This window comes from Penaeus vannamei, chromosome 6, assembly GCF_042767895.1.
Source record: "Penaeus vannamei isolate JL-2024 chromosome 6, ASM4276789v1, whole genome shotgun sequence".
Lineage (NCBI taxonomy): Eukaryota > Metazoa > Arthropoda > Malacostraca > Decapoda > Penaeidae > Penaeus > Penaeus vannamei.
The window spans coordinates 47,763,796-47,783,795 of NC_091554.1; the positions used below are offsets into that span (position 1 = coordinate 47,763,796).

At 43.0% G+C, this 20,000-nt stretch overlaps 1 protein-coding gene across 2 annotated transcripts in view; it reads right to left on the bottom strand.

Moving 5' to 3' along the window:
* The window catches only part of LOC113826609 (uncharacterized), a 25,518-nt gene that overhangs the window by 1,259 nt on the left and 4,259 nt on the right, over positions 1 to 20,000 (bottom strand). Inside the window, exons 4-24 of one of the 2 annotated variants that reach the window (XM_070123172.1) lie at positions 19,874 to 20,000; positions 19,125 to 19,209; positions 17,298 to 17,621; positions 16,881 to 17,096; positions 16,323 to 16,595; positions 15,645 to 15,881; positions 15,045 to 15,335; positions 13,836 to 14,087; positions 13,482 to 13,614; positions 13,088 to 13,227; positions 12,054 to 12,497; positions 10,489 to 10,794; positions 8,957 to 9,199; positions 8,210 to 8,476; positions 7,545 to 7,784; positions 6,002 to 6,289; positions 4,831 to 5,088; positions 3,668 to 4,024; positions 2,484 to 2,580; positions 1,893 to 2,022; positions 843 to 944 (exon numbers count right to left, since the gene is read on the bottom strand). The exon at positions 19,874 to 20,000 is cut by the window's right edge and continues 28 nt beyond it. In XM_070123172.1, coding sequence (XP_069979273.1) covers positions 843 to 944; positions 1,893 to 2,022; positions 2,484 to 2,580; positions 3,668 to 4,024; positions 4,831 to 5,088; positions 6,002 to 6,289; positions 7,545 to 7,784; positions 8,210 to 8,476; positions 8,957 to 9,199; positions 10,489 to 10,794; positions 12,054 to 12,497; positions 13,088 to 13,227; positions 13,482 to 13,614; positions 13,836 to 14,087; positions 15,045 to 15,335; positions 15,645 to 15,881; positions 16,323 to 16,595; positions 16,881 to 17,096; positions 17,298 to 17,621; positions 19,125 to 19,209; positions 19,874 to 20,000 — 4,810 coding nt within the window. The remainder of the gene's footprint in view (positions 1 to 842; positions 945 to 1,892; positions 2,023 to 2,483; positions 2,581 to 3,667; positions 4,025 to 4,830; positions 5,089 to 6,001; positions 6,290 to 7,544; positions 7,785 to 8,209; positions 8,477 to 8,956; positions 9,200 to 10,488; positions 10,795 to 12,053; positions 12,498 to 13,087; positions 13,228 to 13,481; positions 13,615 to 13,835; positions 14,088 to 15,044; positions 15,336 to 15,644; positions 15,882 to 16,322; positions 16,596 to 16,880; positions 17,097 to 17,297; positions 17,622 to 19,124; positions 19,210 to 19,873) is intronic. The other variant, XM_070123173.1, reaches the window with a different exon arrangement.

A 20,000-nucleotide genomic window follows, 5' to 3' on the forward strand; every position in this document is an offset into this window, starting at 1 on the left:
GAGGGAGAGAGGGAGAGGGAGGGAGAGAGAGAGAGGGAGAGGGAGAGGGAGAGAGGGAGACAGAGAGAGAGAGAGAGAGAAAGAGAGGGAGAAAGAGAGATAGAGAAAGAGAAAAAGAGAAAGAGAGAGGTCGAAAGACAGATATAGATAGAGAGACACAACTAGATACACAGAGAATCGGACATACAGGTAAAGACAAACGATAAACAAACGAAAGAGAAAGATAGACTGATACACTATAGAGAGTGGTTCCTAACCTGTTTTACGCCCGCACCCCAAACAAAATTTTACTGTGTCCTCGCAACCCCTTTAAATTTATAACTTATTTGAGTTTAAAGGGGGAGAATTTATACTAAATTTGATCAACTAAAGATTTTTTTCATTTTCTAATAATATGTTAACAAAAATAAAAAATATGGACAAGAAAACAAGTCCCAGATTATTGGAATAAACCCTACCAAAAATACTCACTTGCATGAAATATCTACATATAAAAACCAAAGAACTTTAAAACGTTCATATACATGAATTTTCAATTTAATGGCTCTTTTCTTCCATTTCCTTGATTCTGAGTAATAAACAGATTAATTGCTCGTCTTCAAGATGGAAAATCAAAGAACTTTAAAACGTTTATGTAAATGGATTTTCAATTCAATGGCTCTTTTCTTCCTTTTTCTTGATTCTGAGTAATAAATAGATTAATTGCTCGTCTTCAAGATGGACACTTCTCGCACCCCTTAGAATATTATCTCACTCCCCTGTTTCCGAAACCCTGCACGAAGACGATAGACACAGACAGACAGACAGACATATTTCAGCGGTCCAAGAGCAACGGTTCTTACCACGTATCTGTAAGTTTCAATGACAGAATCTCCTGAAGTTTGGCGGTCAAAGCTGATATGAGGTAAAACCAGAGGGCGGGCTCTTGTTGGGTTGAACAAAGCCTATAAAAAGTGTATCAAAAGCACGTTTAAAGCTGGCCTTTTAAGAGGAAAAATTAATAAGCATGTATCCCTCCTTCATTTCTGTGGTTTTGTGGATTTGTTTAATTTCTTGTTTAGAGGTATTTGTATTTTTTTTTATATATGTGCAAGTTAAGCTTTTAGGTATATGCATGTTGTGTTCGTAGATATGTTATGTGTATGCCTATGATGTGTTAATATATATGTTAATTTATGTTTTTTATATTAGTTATGCTATCTATGTGTGTATGATAGTTTTATTTATGTTATGTATATATATATGTATGTTGGGTTTATGGTCTGCTGTGTATGTGTATTTATCAATCTATACAATACTTAAATATGTTTGTTACGTGCATGTTATGTATCTGTGTAGGCTAGGTTATTTGTATGTTATGGACATAAGTATACGCTAAGTGTGTGTGCATGACTTGTTTATGTGGATGCTGTGTATATGTACATTATGATATATGTGCGTGAATATGTTGTGTTGTATACATTTATGTTTAAGTATGTGTAAATGGATGTCGGTTTATGTGTAAGTGTGTGTAGATTCTCGTGTATTTTGTATTTCGTGACTGCAATGTGTTACTGTCTCTCTGTTCATACAAACATGCGTACTTTATGCGTCACAAATTTAGCACTACCATCACCAAAGCGATGCAAAAGATATAGCCACAATAAACCAAATAAAACACTATTTGTAAAGTCCATTTTTGAAAAACTATGAAAATTTTGAAAAAGCTATGAAAGCGAGTGAATAATTCCTATAATGTAATATAACGAATTAGCATTTCGATATGTCACCATAAAAACTCTGAATCGCAAATTTCGTACTTTCTATAAGGAAAATATTCACCCTCATTCATAACGACCAAGGAAAATAATATTACAAAACAAAAAAAGCAAGCCACACAAACGCATTCGTACAGTTGGCTCTGGCTCCCGCTTGCTACGCCATCTGTGTTCGTGTTCCCAGGGTCGGAGATCAAGCGAATTTAAACTTACTTCACTATTATTGCTGCTAATCTCCTGTTTCTTCTCCTTTTTCTTCTTCTTTCTGTGGATTCAGAAGGGTGGGAATATTTACTTTTAGTGAATTCGAATGATAAGTTGATTGGTAAAATTGATACAAAATTATTATGATTTTATCTAAACTGCATCTAATTTCAGGAAATCACAAATTGGCAACTCGTTTAATTTTCCAATATATAATGCTATATTTACATATATTTGATATTTCAAGAAATTACATACAATACATTTATTAATTTATATTACTCTATTATTATCTTCACTATAGTTAGTGTATATATACATTTCCTTACATGACTTAAGCATTGGATAATATTTATCGCTACAAAATATAATTCTTCGAACAATGCATCACCAAGAAAACAAATCAGCTATTAACAAAATTAATTTACCTAATTTAATCAATTAACATATATGATTTAGCCCCTCAATTATTAAATTAATAAATCTATCTTATTAATGAATTACAATGAAGGTTAAACTCACACAATGTAGCCGATGCCAAAGCCAACGAGTGCGACCACGAGAAGGGACACCAGGACGGAAACAACGATCACCCAAACAGCTGTTCCGGCTGACTGGTCTGTAAAGTAATTTTATAAGTAAATAAGTAAGTAATCACGTTGGTATATTCCGTCGACTATGTAAGTAAGGATCCATGAATTTCTGTATTAAAAAAAGTCTATCTTTACCATTTTTTAAAAATCTTTTTATCTTTATTATATACTTGTCTCTTTTTTGTGATATAAAATTAATATAAAAATCGTCTTATTTACTTGCCTATCAATATATATATATATATATGTATATAAGATTGGATAACTTTCTATATAAGATAGAATAACTTCATTGTCAAATTGTGATACAATATGTATACAAAATTAAATTCTTTATAGCATATATATATATATATATATATATATATATATATAATAATAATAATAATAATAATAATAATAATAATAATAATAACAACAACATGCAAGTCAATTATTTAATTAAACTTACAATCAAAATCTTACTTAAAAAATCTACTTTATTGGAAAAAACTTAAATTGAAATCTTTCTTATTAAAAAAATCACTAAAAATCTTAATCATCTACTACTACTAATAATAATCTAATAAATAAATCCGTATTGAAAAATAACGCGAGATTTCACTTACTTCAAAAACTTACAATTTAAATCTTACATATAAAACCTTTATTAAAAAAATCGGAGTCTTACTTACTAAGAAAAAAAAAAAATCTAATCGAACTTTCTTTATTGAAAAAAATCGAAATACTTAAAAAAAAACGAGAAAAATGTAAATTATCTAACTTTTTTTATTGAAAAACATTCGAAATCTTACTTTAAAAAAAAACAAGAAAAATATAGATAATCGAACTTTATGTATTGAAAAAACAATCGAATCTTGCTTACCTAAAAAAAAAAGAAAAAAGAAAGAAAACCTAAAAGATCGAACTTTATTCATTGAAAAAAATCTAAATCTTGCTTACCAAAAAAAAAAAAAAAAAAAAAAAAAAAAAATCTTATTCATCGAACTTTCTTTACAAAAAAAATAAAAAAATAAATAAATAGAATAAAATAAAATAAAATAAAATAAAAAATAAATTCTAAATAATCGAAAGAAGAAGAAGAAGAAGAAGAAGAAAAACAAAAACACTCACAATCGTAGTCCAAGAGCAGCGTGCCCTCGACCCCGCCCTCGGAGGCCAGGGCGACGACCAGCACCTTCAGAGGGCGACTGTCCTTCGGGGCTCTGAACGCCTGGGAGCAGATCCTTCCCTCTTCCTCTTCCTCCTCCTCCTTCTTCTCCTTCTTCTCCTTCTCCTTCTTCTCCTTCTTCTTCTCCTCCTCCTCCTCCTTCTTCTTCTCCTCACACGACGTCGCGCCCACGGAAAGGATGTCTGAGGGCGTGGCGGAGTCGTAGATCGTGATTTCCACCGTCGTGTTGTCTGCGAAGTCGCCCTGGACGACCATCTTGTCGCTGCCTTCCAGGGTGAGGCTGACTTCTCCCGGGAGTGCTGGGGGGGGGGGGGAGAGGAGGAGGATGAGAAGGAGGAGGAGGAGGATGAGAAGAAGGATGATGATGAGGAGTAGGAGGAGAAGGAGGAGGAGGAGAAGGATGAGAAGGAGGATGAGGATGAGGAGTAGGAGGAGAAGGAAGAGGAGAAGGATGATGATGATGATGATGAGGAGGAGGAGAAGAAGGATGAGGAGGGGAAGGTAGAGGAGAAGGAGAAGAAGGAGGATGAGGAGTATGATGATGAGAAGAAGGAGGATGAGTATGATATGAGGAGGAGTAAGATGATGATGATGAGGAGTAGGAGGAGGAGAAGAAGGATGAAGATGAGAAGGAGGAAGAGGAGGAGGAGTAGGAGTAGAAAGAAGAGAAGGAGGAGAAGGAGGAGTAGGAGGAGGAGAAGGAGAAGGAGGAAAGACAGAGATAGGTGTAGTTTGGATTTGGTTAGTGATTAATGAACAAATAAATGTGCAAGATATCAAAGGTCATGTGGAACTATGGTAAAGTATTTAACGATCCGGATAAGAAAGGTTAAAGGTCAAAGGTTGTAGAGTCCTATAGGGAAGTAGGGCAGTGAAAAGGGTAAAAGAGAGGAGGACAAGTGGAGTGCGGCGGAGTTGTGAAAGGGGGAAGGGGTTAAGGGTACAGGACGAGTAGATCATATGGAGAGTATCCGTGTATGGCAAAAGGGAAAGTGACACTGTATCACTACTCTCCATCCCTTGTCCTCCTTCCCTCAGATCAAGAGAATAATGAGAAATCAAGATGGAAGCAGTTAAAAGGACAGAGGAAGAATCAGACACTCACAACTGAAGTTCCCCGTGGCATCCCCACACTGCTTTATCACCGAGGACCTTCCTCCCTCTCCTTCTGCGTTGTTGGTGATGTCAATGCAGTGTTCCCGAACGACAGGCTCCTTCGGGACCTCGAGGAAGTAGCAGGGACTCTCCGTGTCCTTGCAAGTACCCGCGTCCTGTAACACGACCTCCTTCTGCGTGCCTGTGTCTAATCTGAAGGAGGTAGAGGTGTCGTCCATCCACACCTCGACCACTTCGGCGTCCAGGGCTAGAGGACGAGGAAGACAAGCAGAATATAATATGAGAGTACGTTTATATATGACGGAGTGTGCATACAAAGGGTTTTCCTCAGGCCACGAAAGGTTTTTCTCGGACATTTTTGTTAAATTGAGCTTTCGTGTGTAACGCAAACATCGATATCTTATCTTTAATGCACGGCACTCATAAAATACTGTGCATTAGTGTCAATATATCGATGCTAAGGTCATTGATGAAGGTTTAAATTTATAAAACATTTCATAATTGTGTTGTCGGGTACTTGGCCTGAGGACCGCTTTCGACGCGCATACATTCACATGAGAAAAAAATCCATTTAATATTTGTGAATGATTTAAAATGGAGATTGTTTTTCTTAGTTGTAGGTCAGGGAAGAATGAAAGGTGAATGGAAATTTTGGTGAAAGAGAGGAAAATAAGAAGGCAGATTGATTGTTTTGAATCAAATGGTTGTTCTTTCACTCACTGTTAACGGTTTTATTATGCATATTGTATATTAACTGTATGGATGCGCCTATGATGCTATACTTGGTGCACGTTTAATAGCACAAACAGAATCACAAATACACACACACACACACACACACACACACACACAGAGAGAGAGAGAGAGAGAGAGAGAGAGAGAGAGAGAGAGAGAGAGAGAGAGAGAGAGAGAGAGAGAGAGAGAGAGAGAGAGAGAGAAAGAGAGAGAGGAGAGAGAGAGAGGAGAGAGGAGAGAGAGGGAGAGGAGAGAAGGAGGGAGAGAGAGGAGAGAGAGGAGAGAGAGACAGAGGATAGAGAGGATAGAGAGGAGAAAGAGAGGATAGAGAGGAGAGAGGAGAGGAGAGAAGGAGCGAGAGACAGAAAGAAAGAAAGAAAGAAAGAGAAACATAAAACATACACAGACATCACAGACCCACCCACCTTGGACATCCACATAAGCCTGCCCGACCTCGACCAGCGTCCCATTCTCGCCCAACCCAAGAACCACGAAATCCCACGGCCCGGCCCCTCGCGAAGGCACATCCACAGTATACTCCGAGGTCGTATTCGCCAGGTCGTGTCCCTCGGCGGTCGTAGCGACATCGGAGACGAAGCTCACGTACTCGGCCCTCTCGACGGCGCCGCTGCCCGCCACTCGCACGCGGATCTCGCCTTCAGGGCTCTGGCTGAGGGACGTCACGCTGCGGATGCGGGATCTCTGTGGGGTTTCTGGAGGGAGAGAGAGAGTGAGAGAGGGGGAGAGGGGGGGGGGGGAGAGGGAGAGAGAGAGAGGGGGAGAGAGAGAGAGTGAGAGAGAGAGAGGGGGGGAAGAGAGAGAGGGGGGGATGGGGGAGAAAGAGGGAGAGGGAGAGAGAGAGAGAGGGGGGAGAGAGAGGGGGAGAGAGAGAGAGAGAGAGGGAGAGAATGGGAGAGAGGGGGAGAGAGATAGAGAGAGTGATGGAGGGGGGGGAGAGAGAGAGAGGGGGAGAGAGGGAGAGAGGGGGGGGGGATTGGGGTAGAGAGAGAGGGGAGAGAGAGGGGTAGAGAGAGAGGGGGAGAGAGAGAGGGGGGAGAGAGAGAGGGGGGGAGAGAGAGAGAGGGGAGAGAGAGAGAGGGAGGGGGAGAGAGAGAGGAGAGAGAGAGAGAGAGGAGAGAGAGAGAGAGAGGGAGAGAGAGGAGAGAGAGAGAGAGAGGAGAGAGAGAGGGAGAGATAGAGAGAGAGGGAGAGATAGATAGATAGATAGATAGATAGATAGAGAGAGAGAGAGAGAGAGAGAGAGAGAGAGAGAGAGAGGAGGTTGAGGCTTATCTGCTTTTTCATTATTCTATTTGTTCATTATTATAATTATCATAATTATTATTTCATTATCATTATTATTATGATCATTATTGCAATAATTATCATTATCATTACTATGACTATTATTATTATTATAATTTATACTATAATCATTAATAACAGTAGAAGTACCAGTAGTAGTAGTAATTTTAGTTGTAGTAGTAGTAGTAATATACTACTACTAGTAGAAGTAGTAGTTTTAGTAGTAGTAGTAATACTATTATCCAATATTACTTTGCAATATTAACACTATTATCTAATGTTACTTTGCAGTATTATCAACACTATTATCCAATATATTTTGTAGTATGATAAATACCATTATCTAATATTACTTTGCAGCAGTAGGAAAACTAATAATGATAACACGACCACTTTTTTCATCCAGCTGACACCACCACCGTCACTTGTGCCAGGCCCGACCCAATGAATTTTCATAAATACAGATGCAAGAATAAAGGCTTATCTGTCTATGTATTTGATAGATATACATTTAACTATGTATTTCCCGGGTTGGTATGCATGTCTAGACTGATAGATATGCATTTATTTCCTTATTTATGCATGTCAAGTCTACGAATATTCTTTGGTTCGGGCCTCGCGCAATTCTAACAAACCGGCCGACCTAACCCGACCCGCGCTGACCTCCACGCATGACAGAATACGTGACACTCTTCTCGTCATCGCTCTTCCTAATGGTGACGTCATCCGTCTCGTTCACACGGCAGAAGAACGCCTGGCACAGCGGCTGGTCTGGTGTCGTCGCTTCGCACTTGACGCTGGCTTCTCCGTGGAGCTTCAAGGCGTAGTTCCCGGCGGGGTTCGAGCTGTCGAGGGTCACCCGGAACACGTCGAGGGCCAGCTGCTCGACCTGCGCTTTGTAGACTGGCGGAGGGAGAGGAGAGGAGGGGGGGGGAGGGTGAAGGGGAGGATGGGTGGAGGTTATATATGTGTATACGGATATTTACATATATACATTATAAACGCGTGCACACACACACACGCACACACATATTCATATATAAATAAGTGTATATATATATGTACACACACACACACACACATATATATGCATTTATCTATTTATTATCTTATTCCTTCATTCACCAGCCTGCACCCGAGACCCCGCCCCTCCCAAAGACCCCGCCCCTCCCACAGACCCTCCCCTCCCACAGACCCCGCCCCTCCCAAAGACCCCCCCTCCCAAAGACCCCGCCCCTCCCACAGACCCCGCCCCTCCCAAAGACCCCGCCCCTCCCACAGACCCCGCCCCTCCCACAGAGCCCCGAGCAACGCCCCTTTCCGCCCACCTTGGAAGGTCACCGTCAACGACTTCACGTCCTCCTCGTCGTCGAGCGTCACGACCAAGACCCCGAACCGCTCCAGGTCGTCGGGAATGACCACCTGCTGCGAGCACGACCCCGCACGACCCTCCGAGCACGCGTAGTCGTCGGGGGACAAGATGACGTTGGAGTCGAGGCGGAAGACGACCAACTCTGCTCTCGGGGGCGCCGTCGGGAGGGAGAGTCGTAGCTCCTTCAGGTCGTACAGGTCCAGGGACGGGGTTTCAGGGAGGGCTGTTGGGGGGAGAGGGGGAGGGAGGGAGGGAGTGAGTGGTGGCGGTCATGTTGGTGATTGTGGTGGAGGTGGTGGAGGTGATGGTGGTGATGGTGATTTGATTTGTGATTTGAAAACATTTATTTACAGAGCAGTTTACATGCCCTGTAAAAAGCCAAAGAAAACCATAATGATACTAATACTGATGACAATCATAATCACAGCTGTCATATTAACAATAATAATGATACTAACGAATAGTGAATAAAAGAGAAAACTGATTACACCCACCCATCCATTCTCCCTCCCTCCCTCCACCTACCCATCCATTCTCCCTCCCTCACTCCACCCATTCATTCCCCCTCCCTCCACCCACCCATTCTCCCTCCCTCACTCCACCCACTCATTTCCCCTCCCTCCACCCACCCATTCTCCCTCACTCCCTCCACCCACTCACCCACCCATTCTCCCTCCCTCCACCCACCCACCGACCCACTCACCTTCGAACGGACTCACATACACCTCACACTGGTTAATCTTCTGTCCGTCCTCAGCGGTTAAAGTCACACACCGAGGGACAGAATCCGGCAGTTTGTCCCGGATAAAATAGCAAGGACTTTCTTCCTTCTTGCAAACCAATCCTTCCTTCACGACCACTTCTTCGAGGGATCCAGTGTCGACGCGGAGAGAGGAGACCTGGGCGCTGTACTTTGAGCCCACCCACGACAGACGGGCATCCAGGGCTGCGGGCGCGAGAGGGAGGGAGGTTTTGAGTAAGAGAGACGGAGGGAGGGAGGAAAGGAAGGAGGGAGAGGGGGTAGGGAGGAAGGGAAGGAGGGAGAGGGAGGAAGGGAAGGAGGGAGAGGGGGTAGGGAAGGAGGGAGAGGGAGGAAGGGAATGAGGGAAGGAGGGAGAGGGGCTATGGAGGAAGGGAAAGGAGGGAGAGGGGGTAGGGAGGAAAGGAAGGAGGAGTAGGGAGGAAGGGGAAGGACGGAGAGGGAGGAAGGGAAAGGAGGGAGAGGGGGGTAGGGAGGAAGGGAAGGAGGGAGAGGGGGTAGGGAGGAAAGGAAGGAGGGAGAGGGAGGAAGGGAAGGAGGGAGAGGGAGGAAGGGAAGGAGGGAAGGAGGGAGAGGGAAAGGGAGGAATGGGAAGGAGGGAGAGGGAGGAAGGGAAGGAGGGAAGAAGGGAGGGAGGTAGGGAGGAAGGGAAGGCGGGAGAGGGGGTAGGGAGGAAGGAAGGGAGGGAGAGGGAGGAAGGGAAAGAAGGAGAGGGGGTAGGGAGGAAGGGAAGGAGGGAGAGGAGGTAGGGAGGAAGGGAAGGCGGGAGAGGGGGTAGGGAGGAAGGGAAGGAGGGAGAGGGGGTAGGGAGGAAGGGAAAGGAGGGAGAGGGGGAAGGGAAGGAGGGAGAGGGGAAGGGAAGGAGGGAGAGGGAGAGGGGGAAGGGAAGGAGGGAGAGGGGGTAGGGAGGAAGGGAAGGAGGGAGAGGGGCTAGGGAGGAAGGGAAACGAGGGAGAGGGGGTAGGGAGGAAGGGAAGGAGGGAGAGGGGGTAGGGAGGAAGGGAAAGGAGGGAGAGGGGGTAGGGAGGAAGGGAAGGAGGGAGAGGGGGTAGGGAGGAAGGGAAGGAAGGAGAGGGGGTAGGGAGGAAGGGAAGGAGGGAGAGGGGGTAAGGAGGAAGGGAAGGAGGGAGAGGGAGAAGGGAGGGAAGGGAAGGAGGGAGAGTGGGTAGGGAAGGAGGGAGAGGGAGGAAGGGAAGGAGGGGGAGGGAGAGGGAGATATAGAGGATGTCTGATTGTCTGATAACAATAATAATTGTAAAGACAATACTTAATAATACGGTAACAATAACAACATAAACTACAATAATCAGAATGGTATGTCATAACGACATATATATACGTATTGCAACCATTTAGGTCATATGTCACACCAGCGATATTTTTTTTTTCTGACAACCGCAAAATATAGCAAAAGAGAAAGACAAAAGGGAACATCTGCTCCGAGAACACAACATGTTTCCGACACGTTTCCTCACCTTGCAGCGTTACGACCGCCTCCCCAACGCAGGAATTCGACCCCTCTTCGGCCGTGAACACGAGTAGGACCTTCCGTCCAACGGGAAGGTTCTGCCCTTCGTGAGTCACTTCGAAGGTGCCAGAAGGACTCCCCTGCACCGGCACAGCCCCCCAGCCGAGTTCCTTGGCCTCGCCTTCCAGCTGGAGAAAGAGGTGTGCTGAGGTGGCATCGGAGGCGAAGGCGCTGAGGTCGACCTTGATCTGGGTGGCGCTGCTGGAGGTGGCGGTGACGGAGGTGACGGCGCACTTCGGGGGGAGGCTATCAGCTGGAGGGAGAGAGGGAGAGAGGGGTCAGGGAGGGGACACATGGTGGAGGGATAACTGAAGGGGGTGGGGGAGAAGGAGCCTCTAAGATTTATATTTACAAAAGATGTACACTTGAATCTTCATACTTTATATATGCAATAAATGTATATTTGAATATCTAAATTTCATAGGTGGAGCACTTGTATACTTGAATCTTTTAAGGTTTAAATTTCCAACTAATGGTACATACATAGGTTTCTTTAATATACATGATTTGAGGCAAAATTAGGAAATACATAATGTTGATGACGTTAAGTCGGTGGTAAGACAAAATATAATTCACATATCAACAGTGAAATCAACATCAACATCTGGAATTCATGCAATAAGTATTTTGAAACTATAAAGACTGTATCTACTGTAGGTTTGTGTTTGGAAATGAAATGAGACGAGAAACTAATAGCCACACACAAACATGCGAATGAGACAAACATACAAACACAGAGAACTTAAACCCATCTGATGGATTGATAAAAACAACGACAAAAACAAAACACGAACAAACACTAAAGTCTCCCCAACTTATACTCAACTTGCCTGAACTTCCATGTACGAAACAAACATGAGAAACAAAGAATCACACAGAAAACTTATACACAAAAATAAACACTATATTCACATGGCGTATTCCTGTGCAAAAGAAACACAAACAAACATTAACAATCACAAAACCTAAGGACTCACCTGGCGTATTTATGTAGAAAACAAACAAATAAACAAACAAACAAAAAAACATGCACAAACATAAAGATAATGACCAAAAACCTGGCACATTCATGCACAAAACTCATACAAATTCTAACAAATGAAATCTAACCACCTGGTGAATCGCACAAAACAAACACAAACAATAAAACGCAAAAACCCACCTGGCGCATTCATGTACAAAACGAACATTCAAACAAAATACCAACAAATGAAATCTAAACTCACCTAGTGAATCCATGTACAAATAAAACAAAACCTCACCTGGCGCATTCACGTACAAAACAAACAATAAAACAAAAACTCACCTGGCTTATTCACGAACAATAAAACAAAAACTCACCTGGCGGATTCACGTACAAAACAAACAATAAAACAAAACCTCACCTGGCTTATTCACGAACAAACAATAAAACAAAAACTCACCTGGCTTATTCACGAACAAACAATAAAACAAAAACTCACCTGGCGGATTCACGTACAAAACAAACAAACAATAAAACACAAAACTCACCTGGCGTATTCATGTCTGTGGTTGCCCCAACGGAGACTTTCTCATCACCAACTCTCTGAACTTTAACTGTGTATGTTCTCCCTTCCTCCAGGTTGTTGAAATGGACCCAGCAACGGCCGCCTGTACAGGATCTTTTAACCTCTGTGACTGATGACACGGAAGAGAGAGAAGGAGGAGCAAGAGGAGGGGAGGTAGAAGAGGGGGAAGGAGAGGGGGTTGTAGAAGGTGGAGAGGGAGAGGGAGAGGATGTGGAAGAGGGTGAGGTAGATGCAATGGGAGAGGGAGAAGGAGAGTGAGATGGAGAGGGAGAATGAGAAGAGGAAGAAGAGGAAGAAGAAGGGTCAGCAGACGAGAGAAGGGACACAGTGTAATCTTCGGCTTGGTTCGTCTTCCACGAAACCTCCAACATGTCACTGGTCAGCTGTCTTGTGGAAACCTTTATATCTGGAATGGAGAAAACGCACAAAATGAGTAAAAAATGAACTGAATTAAATTAATTTCAATAACCTATCTGGAAGTCTGGTGAAAATTACTGAAAAAATAATTCCACATACCTATTAGAAAAATACGCATTATATAAAACACCAAATTGTCAGTTCAGACACTTTCCTGGGAGTATGTATGGTGAAAGAGAGAGAGAGAGAGAGAGAGAGAGAGAGAGAGAGAGAGAGAGAGAGAGAGAGAGAGAGAGAGAGAGAAAGAGAAAGAGAGAGAGAGAGAGAGAGAGAGAGAGAGAGAGAGAGAGAGAGAGAGAGAGAAAGAAAGAAAGAGAAAGAGAAAGAGAGAGAAAACGAGAGAGAGAGAGGCAGAGAGAGAGAATGAGGTAAAGAGAAAGAGAACGAGAGAGAGAGAGAGAGAGAGAGAGAGAGAGAGAGAGAGAGAGAGAGAAAGAAAGAAAGAAAGAAAGAAAGGAAGAAAGAAAGAAAGAAAGAAAGAAAGAAAGAAAGAGAGAGAGAGAGAGAGAGAGAGAGAGAGAGAGAGAGAGAGAGAAAACAAACATTTACCATTACGAACAAAATCATGAATGAACTTACCATGAAATGGTGAAAGGACCGACTCCTTCACTCCCCCATCCTCATCTAAGGCCACCACAAGGACCTCGAAATCCTGCAAATCCTGTGGGATGTTTACCTCTTGATTGCAGGATCCATCTGGTTCGGAAATACACTCTGGGCTGTATAAAAAAAAAAAAAAAAAAAAAAAAAAAAATGGGGATGATTTGTGATAGGCTAATGAGGTTTCTGTTCATCGATTTAATTTGTTAAATTGCATTTACCTATTTGTGTACTTAAGCCATTTATTTTCTTATTGGATAACTGATACCGCTATTACTGTATTTGAGTAGGATGCAGAGAAAATGTACGTGTGTGTATGCATGTGCGTGTGTGTGTGTGTTTACAACATAAAATATTCACTCCGTCACCCTACCTTGATACACTCAGAAGGTCATCAGTCTCCGGGTTGAAAACGAGCACTTCCAGGATCTCCGTAGGTGGTGTTGATAGGAATACTTTCAGCAGATTACCGTCAGATAACTCCAGCCTCGGTGTTTCGGTCATCGCTGGTATGAAAGTGCAGTTTGCAGATATATTAGATTTGGAAGGAAGTGACAACGGGGAAAATAAAGAGTGCGAACAGGTAGAGGTAGCGATACGGACATTGCGTCTGTACGAATAATAAGAAAATATTTACGGAACGATATTTGAATCACATGGCAAGTGTATTTATAATGGAAGTAATAACATCAGCATTATCCACGAAACCAACAGCGATAATACTCACCCTTAAACGGCGTGTGAGACGTATCACACTGATTGACGGTCTCGTCCTCGCCTCCTGCGTTGGGGATTGTAATGCAGTGCCTGAGAACGCCCTCCGTCAGCGCCTCCGTCAGGAAGTAGCAGGGACTGACCGCCTTTGCACACGACCCGAAGCCCTCGACATCAACGCTCTCATGGCTCCCGACGTCGACCCTGACGGAGGCGTCGGGGGAGCCTAGGGCGGCGCCCACCACGCCCACCCGCGAGTCCATTTCTGCGGATCAGGATGCGGACTCTCAGCGATAGGTGTCTAAGGTATGTAGACCTACATATTTAAGTGGTTGTGAAAGACCTGCTTTCAGTAAATCAAGGCGGAGAAGTTCAGTCAGATATGGAATCCTTGTTCTTGAAACTACACATCATTACATTTTCATATTTGCATTATCTTCTGTATCCATAAACGTGGAAATGAATAACATGTCGAGAATCCAGTAAGGAAAAAAGATAGGCCTATGCACTAAGGACGGTGAATTCCATTATTTTGTTATTATCATTATTATTATTGTTATTACTTATAAGATGCTCCCAGGATATCGTTACTCCCTAATCTCCTGGGTTCCTTTTATTCTATAAATGATGCAGTACTGCTTGGTTATATCAACGATAATTTAATTTGACTGATTAGGACGAAAAAAACAGAAATGAATCATAAGAAAGGACAGTATAAAGGGGCGGATTTAAGAATTTTGGAAAGGCAGGCGCTTGGATTGAGGTAAACGCCCAAGCACAATTGCCGGTCGCGGAGTAGGAGGTTTTTAGGTCCTCCATCAGGAAATTCTTAAAACTGAAGATCATTAGGTATGCGGAGGATGTCAATGAAGATTCGGGGTTGAAATAATAGGAAATAGAAATGCTACTAAGAAGAAAAAAGCCCTCAAAATTAGGGGGCGTGGGGCGCGTAGGGTAGACCCTCTTGGATCCGCACCTGGTATACCAGATTTTTATCGTGTAGCTGGAATTTAATGCCTTGTAATATTTTAGACTTTCAGACAACCTGCATCAATCCCCCCCCCCCCCATAGACAACCTGCATCAATCTCCCCCCCTCCCTCCCCCCCACAGACAACCTGCATCAATCTCCCCCCCCCCCCTCCCCCCCTAGTTAAGGAACCACGGACCCAGAGGAGGCAAAGGACATCCCTTTACAAGGCAAAACGTGTGAAGCAACATACCCAAGAGGTTCACGTTGGCTTTGCCCACATCGCAGAAGGACGCGTCTTCACAGTACCCGGCAAGGACAAAGCTCCAGCTTCCAGGTCCTCTTGCAGATGCGTCGAAATAATACACTGACTTCTCGACGAACGTTTTGAGGTCTTCGCAGTTATCCTCGGTGGCGACATTGGACTCGAAGGTCACGAGTTCGACCTTCTGGACGCTTCTTGCGCTCAGGACTTCCACTCGTGTCTGTTCTTCGGCGTCCATGGAGGTGATGGTCTGCACTTGTGACGCTGTAGGAGGCGTTTCTGTGGAAGCAGTTGAGGATTTGATTCTTGTGTCGAATCCTACACTTTTTTTTAATGTGAGGAATTTGTTCGTAGAAATAAATCTGTGATTAGAAGAAATTTTGAAAGTAATGACGATATGATTGGTGGTCACAGTACACCTCTAAAACAAACGAGATAACGATGGTAATAATGATGACAAAAAATAATCCTGTAGATCTATTCTCTAAAAGGGAATTAGATTTCTTATATGCGACTAACCAAATGTTAGTCACATCGCCCCCAGAAGACAAATAAGACAACAATGATAAAAAAATAAATAAAAAATACCTGTGGTTATATCCTCATATATGGTATTGGAGCCCTTTTTGACGCTCACGGGTTGAGTGCCGTCCACCGCGTCCACTCCAGAGAACCAGACGCGACATGGCGACCCAGCTATGCAATCCTGAGAGGCCGGAGATGCCAACTCATCGGGCAGCATGACCTTGTACGTGCCCCCCGAGCGAGGGTCAACGGCCACTTTCAACAGGGAGGGCGAGAGGGCGACTGCACTCACGTTGTGTACTGGGACAAGATAAAAAACGGTAAAAAAAGTTATGGTTCTTGTTCACATGAATAGTAGCAATAATGTACCGTTGTTGATATGTACGTATTATTGGTTTTCATGAGGACAATAAGTGTCGTAAAACAGTAACGGTAATAGGGAGTGAAATGAATGGTTTACGGAATAGGCGAGTTAATGAGGAGAATTGTGATGGCGATGACAAGATTGTATGATTTTGACGAGATGATATTAAAGATAAGAAAATGGTGATAACTACAATATCTGCCAAGGCCTCTGCCTCATCTTCACTGAATTTCAAAACTATGATGAAGATGGAGTTCTGGTTATCGGTTTTGAAAGAAAAGGATAGAATATCTGAACAAGAAATAAATAACAATTATAAGCAAGCATTTGTCGGCGGCGAATGCCAGCAACAACAACCATAAAGCCAAGGAGAGCACCTTCGAAGGGCACGGCGAGCGACGCCGTGACGTAGCCTTCGTCGTCCAGCACGACGAGCGTCACGTCGAAGCCGTCCAGGTCGTCGGCGACGGCCACAGGGTGCGCGCACGTCCCGTCGTCCAGGTCGTCGCAGCCGAAGCCGTCGGGAGGCAGGATGGAGTCGTCCTGCGCGCTGGAGACCACGACCTCAGTCCACGCTCCGTCGGGCCGGGGCTGCTGCACTCGCAGCTCCTGCCGGTTGCGGAGCTCCAGGGCCGGGACCTCGGCCGGGTCTGGGGGTAAGGGGGGGGGGGGTAAGGGCCTCTGTCCTGAGCGTCTTCTCAAGGCATATATTTTTTCTTAATGTAGTAATGCATTCTGGTATAAATAGAGTACAGATGTGCTATGGAAATGCACATGTTTAATTTAGTATTCATCTAGGCAACATAGAATGACCCAATGACTATAAAAATTGCTGCCTCGCTGTTCAAATGACAGGGATTAAATTGTATCATGCAGCGTAGGTTGAATGAAGTGCGATACCCTCTCCAACAGTGAAAGAAATCTTTAGTAATTACTCTGCACTTCCGACACAACGGCGTCGCAGAATCTGATCTTGGGAAAGTCCTCGCAGAGGGGGTCTAAGGAGACGTCCTGGCCGACGTAGTAGCAAGGGCCAGAGCCTCCCACGCAGGGAGGCTTCCCAGGGACTTCCACCTGGCCTCGCGCCCCTGGGTCCACCCTCAGGGACGGGGCGCTGGCGTCCCCAACCTTCGCCACCCTGGAACCCGGGTCTGTGAGGGAAGGGAAGAGATTACACTTTTCGTTTGTTTATTTTCAGCTTCCGGTTAATTTCAGGCGATCACTTGATTACTTGCAGTTAAATGATTTATGCAGCAGTTTTAAGAGCAGTTTGCGTTTACATGACCACGTGATCAAGCCGGAAAATGAATTCCTACGCAGCATTAGGACTCTTCCAAGGGGCATTTCCTCACCTGTCAAATTCTGCACCACGGAGCCAAATCCCACAACATCATCGCCTTTCATAGCTTTTATAATGACAGCGATCGAATCTTTGAAATTCCCTTCGAACTCAATCTCTGTGGCATCTTCATCGATGATTTCATAAAGGAAATAAGTTTCCTGTCCCGCGCCTGATGCCAGAGTTAAAGAAAGCTGAAAGTCGTCTGCATCTTTGGCGTCGTGAGGATCCAAGAAAACCCTCATGTTTTGTCGTCTTCCGCTCGGGTCGTCTTCCCTGGGCACCTTGTGGAGCTCCTTGATGGTGAGAGTAACTGGCACTGCACGCGGCTTCATTTCTGAAAGTAAATATATACACATACATTACCTATACATACAGGGGAAAAATAAATGGAAATACGCACCCTTCTCACACAGACAGACACGTACAAGCACACACACACACACACACACATATACATACATACATACATACATACATATATATATATATATATATATATATATATATATATATATATATATATACATATATATATATATATATATATATATATATATATATATATATATATATATATATATATACATACATACACACACACACACACACACACACACACACACATATACTGTAATGAAAATTGACTCATTCTGAGGAGTCTCGGCGCCATCTGTATAGTTTCGCCTTATCTATCATGCATTTTATGTTTGCTTGATAAAGGAACACTTAAGATGCACTTGAAAGAAGATAAAGGGTTGGTTAAGTTTGGTTCCAGGAAACGAGTATTCGCATGAGATAGATTGATAGAGAGATAGATAGGTAGGGAGAGGGGGGAGGGAGGAAGGGAAAGAGAGGGAAGGAGGGAGAGAGAGAGACAGATAGATCGATATATATATAGAGAGAGATAGAGAGAGGGGGGAGGGAGGGAGGGAGGGAGAGAGAGAGAGGGAGGGTGGGGGGAGAAAAAGAAGGAGAGGTAGAGAGGGAGGGAGGGAGGAAGGAAGAGAGAGAGAGAGAGAGAGAGAGAGAGAGAGAGAGAGAGAGAGAGAGAGAGAGAGAGAGAGAGAGAGAGAGACAGAGAGAGAGAGAGAGAGAGAGAGTATAGAACGAAAGCTCATATACATATCTAATCAGAATTATTATCCGTTATCGTTATTATTGTTACCCTTATTAACATCATTACTACTACTACTATTATTATAATTACTACCACTGCATCATTATCATCTATTACTATAATTATTATCATTATCATTATAACTATCATTATTGATATCATTGCTGTTATTATCATGATCATTATTATCACCATCATCATCATTATTATTATCATTATTATTATTATTAGTAGTAGTATCATTATTATCATTATCATAATTGTCATTATAATTATCATTTCTTTTATAATCTTATTTGTTATTATTGTTACTGCTGTTATTATCATTTTCATTATCATTATTACTATTATCAGCATTATCACTATTGTTTTTCTTATTATTCTTATCATTGCTCTTATTATCATTATCATCCTCAATATTATCGGTAATAATATTAGTCGTAGTAACAGTATCAGGCTCATAATCATCTTCATTATCATTGATAATGATGATTATGATCATCATTACCATCAACAGCATCCTTACAATATCATTAGTATTACCAATACTACTATCATTACCACTATTATCATCATTACCACTATTATCATCATTACCATCATCACCATTACCGTTGTTATCATTACATTATCACCATTACCACTGTTCTCATCATCGTCATCACCAATACATATATCATCATCAACAGCAGAAGGCCAAAGTGAAATTCCAGAACTCACGATTTTCAGGCAGGCGGAATTGCACCAGCTGTCTGACGGAATCTTTGGTACCAGCTGTTTTCAGGGTCACGAGATCGCCTGGACTCTGCGAGGGTGAAAGGGAGGAGAATGGTTATCATTTAATATTAGATGATAATGTTATAAATGTATTCGTTGTATATTTCTTCTCAAATTAAGTTTAGTTTCATTGGTTTTCCATTATGGTTGTCTTGATGGTGATAATAACAAAATGACATTATTACTACTACTAGTAATAACACCAACGAAACAACATTAATAAGAATAATTCGATTTTCATTAGCGATGGTAACTCGTAAAACGATCTATAGGGTGAAAAGAGAGTTTATTTTCGGTCACTGATGCTTACGTACGCCCGTATTTACCGAACAGAGGAATAAATTTCGTTAAACCTATCCACGTTTTACACAAGGAAGTCAAGTACTGGAAGAATTTCCCTATTCTAACAGTCTTTACGAAGCATATTGTTAACATGAAACTTTTTGTATACACTTTTATTTATTGTTGACGACTGAGGTGACCGTGGTAGCTTGAAAAGGATTAAAAAAGCTAGGGAAAGTTTAATGATTCATACATATCTACACGCACAAACAAATAAATCCGTATACATAAACCTCACATAACACCATAAATATGATATAATCAAAGTCCTTTTTCAGGTCCCACCCTGGCCCCTTCCCCTACACACGAACGCATTTTCTGAGAGGTTGAATCACGACCTAATTCATTACCCCGGATGTGAGGTGGACGCAGCAGTCGTGGCATCCGGGCAGAGGAGAGATGTGCGGCCAAGCGACGTCTCCTTCGACCAGGGCAAAGGCGAGTCCTTCGGGGTCATACCAGCAGAGCTCGTACCTG